This window comes from Colobus angolensis, unplaced genomic scaffold (genome assembly GCF_000951035.1).
Source record: "Colobus angolensis palliatus isolate OR3802 unplaced genomic scaffold, Cang.pa_1.0 Scaffold232, whole genome shotgun sequence".
Classification (NCBI taxonomy): Eukaryota; Metazoa; Chordata; class Mammalia; order Primates; family Cercopithecidae; genus Colobus; species Colobus angolensis.
Window position 1 is genome coordinate 3,150,807 of NW_012115511.1, and position 9,285 is coordinate 3,160,091.

At 39.1% G+C, this 9,285-nt stretch overlaps 1 protein-coding gene across 1 annotated transcript in view; it reads right to left on the reverse strand.

Moving 5' to 3' along the window:
- Positions 1-576: 576 nt before the first annotated feature.
- YAE1D1 (Yae1 domain containing 1) overlaps positions 577-9,285 on the reverse strand; it is a 48,552-nt gene continuing 39,843 nt past the window's right edge. Inside the window, 2 exon segments of the mRNA XM_011944504.1 lie at positions 577-2,818; positions 2,820-3,044. Of these exon segments, the coding sequence (XP_011799894.1) occupies positions 2,689-2,818; positions 2,820-3,044 (355 nt within the window). The 3' untranslated portion in view covers positions 577-2,688.

Here is a 9,285-nt window from a genome sequence, read left to right on the forward strand (position 1 = left end):
AAACATCTTTAGGTGAGGGTATTGATTGTTCAGCCTATTGCAATAAATAATTATCATTATCAAATTGATACACATAAATTAAAAAATCAAATAATATTGAAAAATCCCTCTCTCCAAGGCAAGTATTTTTAGCTTTTGTATCTGTTTCTTCTAGTATTTATCTTCATCCTTCTCAATAATAGGCTTACATGGCCATTTCTTATTTTACCAGTTTTATTTTATTTTTGAGACAGGGTCTCACTCTGTTGCCCAGGATGGAGTGCAGTGGTGCCATCTTGGCTCACTGCAACCTCCACCTCCTGGACTCAAGCAGTCCTCCCATCTTAGCCTCCCAAGTACCTGGAACTATGGGTGCACACCACCACATCTGGCTAATTTTTTGTACTTTTTGTAGACATGAAGTTTAGTCATGTTGCCCAGGCTGGTCTCAAACTCCTGGGTTCGAGTAATCCACCTGCCTTGAACTCCCACAGTGCTGGGACTGCAGGCATGCACCGTGGTACCCAGCCTATTTTATCAATTTTAGACATCATCTGTTGGCTTCCGGTTTTTTTAAGAAGGCAAGGTAAACAAATAACTTAAATAATTTATTTGTTTGCAGTGAAGCTTGTTAATACCATATAATGAAAATGTACAAAGAACCATGTTGCAATTATTGGGTAGATTTAAGTTAAAGACATTCATTAATAAGGAATCTTTGAATGTGAATATTCCGGGACTATCTCTAAGCCATTTGATCAGAACATCTGTCTTTGACTATTACCTTATTTGGGAAGGTATTGACATACATTTGAATTAAGCTCAGAATTTTTTAAAATAAGCCCTCATTTTAAAAAAAACTATATTCTATATTCAAATAAATTAATATGAATAGGACTTTCCAGAAACAATAATAAAGGAAACAAGGTATCTTGCAAAATGTGGTCCTGAACAAATAACGGTAAAAAAATAAATGTATACTTAATTCCCAACTCCTCACAAAAGAGGCTACTTTCTGTGCCTCAGCCGTGGAAACAAGGGGCAGAATATCCTATTAGCAACCTTGGGCAGGGGGTTGCCAACACAAAAGCTCAAGCACTTAAACATGGCTATCTCAAAATAATTTCGGGGAACCTGACCAAAGGATTCAAATTTTGTTTTTAATAACTGATACAAAGGTAAAGTGCTCCTGCAACTAGCAGTGCCAGTGGAGCCTGTCTCAGCCCAGCACTCACCTATGTTATGCCCCGGAGCAAACCCCGATGCTCCTGCTCCAGGGGAGACCTTTTCCCTTTAGAGATTCAGGACCCAGTGAACTCTTTGATTGTGTGAATGAGGTAAGCACCAACTCCATTTGGGAATTTTAAGGCTTGAAGTTAAATATTTTTCTAACACAGCTAGGCAGAGTCCATGTGTCAAACGCCAGTCTCCAGTTTGTTCTAATTTCTCACTATGTGTTTGTATATCTAAGACAACAGACTTTCACTGTATTGCCATAACCACAGGCAATGGCCGTCCTCACTTTTTCTTTCTTTCTTTTTTTTTTTTTTTTTGAGATGGGGTCTTACTCTGTCACCCAGGCTGGAATGCAGTGGCACAATCTGGGCTCACTGCAACCTCTGCCTCCCTGGTTCAAGTGATTCTCCTGCCTCAGTCTCCCAAGAAGTTGGGATTACAGGTGCTTGCCACCATGTCCAGCTAATTTTTGTATTTTTAGTATAGACAGAGTTTCTCCATGTTGGCCAGGCTGGTCTCCAACTCTCCTCAAGTGATCCGCCCAGCTTGGCCTCCTCCCAAAGTGCTGGAATTACAGATATGAGCCTGTGTACCCAGCCTGCATCCTGATTTATGATTCCTATTTTGCACCTGGAAACAGTCCCTGTATTTAACAATAATACCTACACATAAAACAATCCACTGTTACAGTTTATATAGTCACAAAACATTAAGGATTTTCTGTAGACCAAATGTTTTAACCATAATTTTCTGCATCAAATCCACAGCCAGAATGCCCAAGATCAAAAAAATTTGCACAATACAAACCATAATCTGAAATACGCTTACAGACACACACTCTCACACACACTTCTCTTACAGAACTGTACTTGGGGAAACTCCATTTGTTGAGTGCCGCTGAAGGCGTGTTTTGCTAAACTGCTGCTCCAGGTTTTTGTTTGGAAAAATCTGTCACAGTAGGGTATGGCTATTTATTGGATGAACAGAAGAGAAAGATATACTTATGGCAACCAGAAAGCTTTAAGGTCTTTCAAGTCGTATAAAGTGGACCTGCAGAAACGTTGGAATGTTCTCAGGATGCAAAATTGAAGCTGAAATGTGATATCAAACAGTTGCAAAAAATGTATAGCAACCGGGCCTTGAGGTCAAACCTGGTACCAAGATCTGCAACAAAAAGCTTCAAGACACATAGTTTGTTGGGCTTGTCCCACATGGTCGCATAATCTGATCATGTGTGAATTTCACAAACGACTCGTGTTGCTCTGCTAGTTTGGTATTGAGGATTTGCTCATACTCCTCCCAAATCTTCTCTTCATAGTTTAAGAGACGTGTACATACTGTTCCAGCTTGCCGGAGGGCCAAGGTGGGCTGGTCCATCTTCACTCAGGAGAAACCTGGAGTACTGGGTGCTGAGTGCTGAGGACTGAGGCTGGTTTTCCTAAACACAAGCTGCCTTCTGATTAAGAACAACTTCTAAATGTGTCCACCTCTGATAATGATTCTATTATGTGTTGAAAAATGTGCTTCGGAGTTGGAAGGTGCCTCTGGCGGCCAGGCGGGGCTGGCTGCTGCAGGGTCGCGGTGGGGTCTGCGTCTGAAGCGGCGGGCCTGGGGCCCGGAGCCGGGCGGGGAAGCGGGGAGTGGCGCGGCCGCTTTGGGGAACCTGGCTCAGCAGCGTCGCCTCGAGCTCGAGCTCCGTGGGCTGCTTCGGCGTAGCCCCGCTCGCCATGTGGCCGGCGACCCGGAGAGGATGCAGCCGTAGTTGCATCTCAACCTCCGGGCTCCTCAGCGGGGCTCTCAAGCCCAGTAGGCTCCAATCCGTTGATTTCCTGTTTTGATAGACAATTGGACAGACAGAGATTTGGCTCTGTTATCACTGTCCCCACAAGTTTCCCCATTCTCCCAATTCGATAACATCATTATTTTCTGATAAACGTATAACGAAGATTTGTCTCTGTTCCAACCCCCCCAACTTTCCCCATTCTCCCAGTTTGATAACATCATTACTTTCTGATAAAATAATAACCAGTGTTCCCACATGATGGTGATGTAAATATGATTCACTGCACGGCTTAATAGAGAAGTATGACTGCATTTCCTTTTAAAGATTTTTGTTTGGCTTTGGTATCTGCCTTATTGTTTCACTTATCTAGTTTTCTACCCAGATGTTCCCAATGCTTTCCAAATATTTCATCACATTATCTATGGGGTCTCCCTTTTCCCGCAGCTCTTCCCCTGGGGGCCTCCAGTCCTCCCGATCTCTGGCCTGGTTATTCTCCCCGTCTACAGCACAATTAGATCCTGTGATTCTCCTTCACTGCTTTCTTGGATAGCACATTAAAGGGGCTGGAGGGCCAGAGTACATAGAAAAGGTGACAGCTTTTCTGAAAGTGAGATTTCTGACATACTGTACTGAAATTGTCTATATGTTCTACAGTGATGGGAAGGATTTTTAAATCTGACTTAATTATTAAGCTCATGTCAGGCTTGACTTTGGTATAAAATGAACCCTGACTCAGTATTTCTGACAATCAAGTAATACTCAGAATGAGTATTGGTTGTTTTAATTATATAACTTCTTCAGTTACAAGCCCAAAGTCTTTTATGTAATGAGTGAAAGAGTAATTAAAAGCATTTGTTTACACTCCAAATCTGAATGCTTTCTGAAGGAAAGCATTGGTAGATCCCTTATCAGTAGTTACTGAGAATTTATACATAATTAATAAACTTCTGTAATATAGAATGAAATCCTAGAAAATGTAAAATTTTGTTTAGACTCTAATCATGTCTAAAATGTATGTTAAATAGAATTAGCTAACTTCCTGGCTTTCCTCTTGGAAGAAATCACAGTCCCTCCAATCAGTCATTCTGTAAATACTTGTTCGGTGGTTATTATGGTCAAGAGACCAGATCTCCTGAGAGATCTTATCTTTGCCACATTCTCTTCCTCTGTTTGTTTTCTATCCTTTTCTTTTTCTTCTTTCTCAGAAATCATCCCTTAAACTTTCTCTATCTCCTGCTCCATCTGCTCTTCACTTCCTGTCTCTCTCAATCCCTATGTCTTCTCTTGTCAGCAGTCACTTGATCAACGCAGGTGCCTTCTGTGTATTCCCAAGAACTTTGCCATATGTATTGTCCTAATTTTTAACTTCCCTAGGGTACTGTGCTGAATAGTTTACAGGCATTAAAGAAATTATTGAAAGGCTTTAGAACTATAGGCAAATGGCATTTCAATTATGTCCTTGTTTCTAAGTCAATTTTTAAAAGTTGCATATCTTTATACCTTTATAACAATGGCACCTTTGTTGATTTCAGGATTATTCAGTAGTTTCCTTAATTAATTTTTTTTGACAGAAATAAAGGAGTCAAGGGAGGGTGAACATGTACTATGATCCTTGGATTTGGCCTGAAGGCTATTAAGGATTTCAACAGAAAAGGAATCAGTGTAGAGGAAAGGCCAAAAACAAAACAAATATATTAGGGCCAGGCGCCCTGACTCACTCCTGTAATCCCAACACTTTGGGAGGCCGAGGCAGGTGGATCACATGAGGTCAGGAGTTTGGGACCAACCTGGCGATCATGGTAAAACCCCGTCTCTACTAAAAATAGAAAAATTAGCCAGGCATGGTGGCACGCGCCTGTAGTCCCAGCTACTCGGGAGGCTGAGGCAGGAGAATTGCTTGAACCTGGGAGGCAGAGATTTCAGTGAACCAAGATTGCGTTGTTGCACTCCAGCCTGGGCAACAGAGCGAGACTACATCTTAAAAAGCAAACAAACAATAACAACAAAAACCAAATGTATTAGTTTTCTATTGCTGCTGTAATCAATTACCACAAACTTACTGGCTTAAAACAACAAAAAGTGTATTATCTTAGAGTTCTTTATTGAATTCAGAAGTCCAACATGAATCTTACTGGGCTCAGATCAGTGTCAGCAGGGTGTAGCCTAGAGGCTGCCTGATTTCTTTGGCTCATGGCCTCCTTCCTTCACCTTCAAACCCAGCAATACCAGGCCAAGCCCTTCCCATGCTGCCATTTCTCTGGTTCTCCAATTCCCTCTTCCACTTTTAAGTATTCTTGTGATTATAGGAAAATCCAGGATAACTTCCTATTTTAAAGCTAGCTGATTATCAACCTTAATTCCATTTCTAACATTCATTCCTTCCCTATATAATCTAACATAGTCTCAGGTTCCAGGGAGTAGGACATAGACAACATTGGGGAGGGCAACAAACATTATTCTATTGACCACAGTGAACAAAGGAGAGGATCCTGACAATCCCAAATAAAGGAAAAATTATGACATTAAGTAAACCTCATAATTTGGAGATATGGAAGATAACAGAGAAGCATTGAAGACAGTATAGCCCATGATGTAGAGAATACTTGATATTTTCATAGAGTATGAGGCTGAGAAGAAATTGGATATGTCATGTAATTGTTGACAGAAAGCAAACCACTAGAGTCAATTTGCACTGGTATAAATACCAACATTTTAGAAAGGAATAAAAATTTTATTTTTCTACTGAAAGACTCAAACTTAAAATAATGACAGTAGGCAACTCTATGCAAATCACCCTGAAACAAGAAAGTACATATTTTTAAAGCTCAATACAGTTTACAAAATGATTATATTCTGCAGTTATACAATTTGATGAAATTTGGATTTTAACTTATTCAATAGTTCATTCCGTATGGCTTCTCATAAGTACTGCATAATGCTATCTTGGATTTTGATTTTTTTAGTGCTTTTTTGGGATTAAGTCTGAAATCTTCTAATTTGCCCTTAAACCTAGATAGAAAATTGTGGGCACACCCTTGTGTGTGTGCACAAATATAGCAACTGGAATGTTATCTGTGTACCACTATTCACCCGGTTCCACCTCCATGCTCAGCAGAAGTCATCAGGGTGGAGTAGATTTATAAAGCACAGAATAATAGTTTCATTTTCTCCTTTGTTCTTGCTATAAGCCACAAACTAATCACTGTCAAAGAGAATGAGATTAGAATTATCTGTTCCTTTTGAATGTACATGAGGTTCCTCAATGTTAAACTAAAAATTTAACTACACGTAGGTGTTTAATACACTAGCATTCTTTTATTTGCTAAATTTTATTAAATGAAACTTGAAGTCAAAATCCCAAATGTCTCTGTATTGTTGAAATGGTTATTTAAAAATAACCATTTTATTGTTGTTTAAAAATACAATCTGTAACTCTGTTCCTTCTAGTCTACTTCTGATTCTTTGTGCTTAAACTTTATCTTTTATTTTTTTGAGCACAAAAAGTGCAGCTAGAAGTCCCAAAGGAAGAAAAACAACTGGAAGCAATAAGTAAATGTAATAATGAGATTTTAAAGTTGTAGGAGACTTTTGAAGTGGTTTTCTTGAGAGAATTTCTACAAAAAAAAAAAAAAAATTGTTTACCGTGATTCTTGGGGGTAGGGCAAAAGACCCTGTAGCTTACCTGTTTCAATTTTCTAGGAAAAAGAACTCTGTGATGATGAATGAAACAATAAAAATTGAAGCAGAACCATAATTCTAGTCATTCTCAAAACCCAGCAGGAAGTAAAAAGGATAATCTAGAGAACATACTCAATTTACCTATAAGAACTGAAGAAAGAACTTGCTTTGGGAGAAGTTCTCAGCCCATGTCATAGGGTTCTGCAAAGAAACAGAACCAACAGGGAAAGAGGAAAAAACAAGATTGGCTCATGCAGTAATTGAGGCTGAGAAGTCCCAAGATCTGTAGGCAATGAGCTGGAGACCCAGGAGAGCCAATGTGTAGTTTGTCTGAGCCTGAGAGCCTGAGAACCAGGACAGCTGATGGTGTAAGTTCCACTCTGAAAAACAACTGGCTTAAGACCCCAAAACAGCCAATGTTTCAATTCAAGACTGGAAGAAGAAAAGATTAATATCCCAGTTCAAAGCAGTCAGACAGAAGTTCCCTCTCACTTGTGGGAGGGTCAGTCTTTTGTTCTATTCAGGCCTTCAACTGTTTGGACAAGGGCTACCCATAGTAGATAGGACAACTTGCTTTATTCAATCTTCTGATTCAAATGTTAATCTCATCCAGCACCAACCTCACAGACACACCCAGAATAATATTCAACCAACTATTTGGGCACTTTATGGCTCAGTCAAGATGACACATAAAATTAACCATCACATCTCATAGGTTAACCACAACCTACCTCATAGTAGGTTGTAGACCATGCTTACAAAGTCACTTTGACCTGGTCTGGTTTCCCACCCAAAGCAAGAATCTCTCAACAACATTGCTGCTAGATGGCCATATAGGGTCTTCTTGGAAATTTCCAATGGGGAAATCAATATTTTGTGAGAAAGCTCAGGGGCAGCTTTAATTATTTTAGATAGGGCTATGTTATTTGGAACTGAAGAGTATCTCACTGTAATTTCTAGACATTTGTCCTTCTTCTAACCTTTGGAACTACTCAGAATAAGTCTATATTCTATTCCGCACACCAACTCTTCAAGCAAATGAAGATTCTGTTATATTCTTCCAAACACTTTTTTCCCAAGTTAAACATTCCCAGCTTATTTTTCTAATCCTCATAGTATATGATTTCTTTGACACATTCTAGTTTTGTCAGTTTTCATAAAATGTGATATCTTAAACTGAACACATTTTAAATGTGTTCTAACTCCTTTATACTAGGGAAAAATCAACTTTGAGGCTCCGCTTCTCTTATTTTCATATAAGTACAAGAAGTTTTCTGTTGAAAAAAAACACTGAAACCATTATTTATGATTATATAACTACTAATCAACTAGCCTTAATATTAAGTTGTCCAATCCAAGTAGTTTACATAAATGCTTTCCCAAACTCCTCTAAGATACATAATATTTCACATATATATTAACAATCATCCTGCAATGTATTGTTTTCCTTGAGACTCAAAAATCAGTGGAGGTCACACTGCATACCTCAAGCCCTGATTTTGTTAGTTATCGACTTATCCCCCTTGTCACACTGAAGAAGTAAAGGTGACACTAAGAAGTAAATCCTGATTGGTCTAAGCTAATTAAGATGTTTCAGAATAGGAGCAATCCCTCTTGCCAAAAGAATGTTTTAATGGCAGGCATATGATATAGCTCTGGCCAATTAGATGTGTAAGAAACTCTGTTGAGTGGCTTCTTGAAAAGGTTTCCACATTTTTCAAAAGGAGATGTTAGTAAATGGCCTCTTTCCTTCCTCTGGATGTTCTATGTGGATGTGTTGACAGGCACAGCTATAGCCATTTTGCTCTTAGCTGGAAATGTCAGAGGAACATATTGAAAGAAACTGTGTCCCTGACGTCAATCAACCCTTCCTCCATATTTCCTGCCCTTCCTCCATACTTCCTGTTATGTAGATATTAAACTCTCTTATTCTTTAAGTCGAGTTGAATTAATGTTTTCTGTTACTTGCAACCAAGATCATCTTAATTGATAGATTCTGCCCTTGAACATATCAAAAACTCAGTTAACCCACATCTCACAGTTGGTGGAAGATCTAATATCCTCCTGATATTTCTTTGAATTTCCTCAGAATGACTTTCTCCAAATCCAACTTCCTGATACTGAACTCTTGAACACTGTGCAGATCCAGTTGTGGAACATGACTTCTTTATCTCAATTTATTTAAAAAAAATCCACTCCCATAATACACACTAAACTTTGTGTGTTAAATTTTATTGAAGATTCAGACTGAGGAAATAGATTTTATATTACTCTGGTGAAACATCTTAAAAATGAATCATTAGATATTCTTGTTTATGACATCCTCAGCAAATCCATCTACTGGAATTTTTTACTGGTCATCTTCCACGGTCAGCAATCTCTGGTTTCATTCTCCGGGTTAACATCTTCAGGAAAAAGCATTTCAACACAATTCCCACCGCTTAATTTTCTAATTAATTTAATTTTCCACCTACTTAGGGACTCTGGTTTACTTTTGCATATGAAAACTCATCACATGAGCCGGGCATGGTGGCTCACGCCTGTAATCCCAGCACTTTGGGAGGCCAAGGCGGGTGCACGAGGTCAGGAGATCAAGACCATCCTGGCTA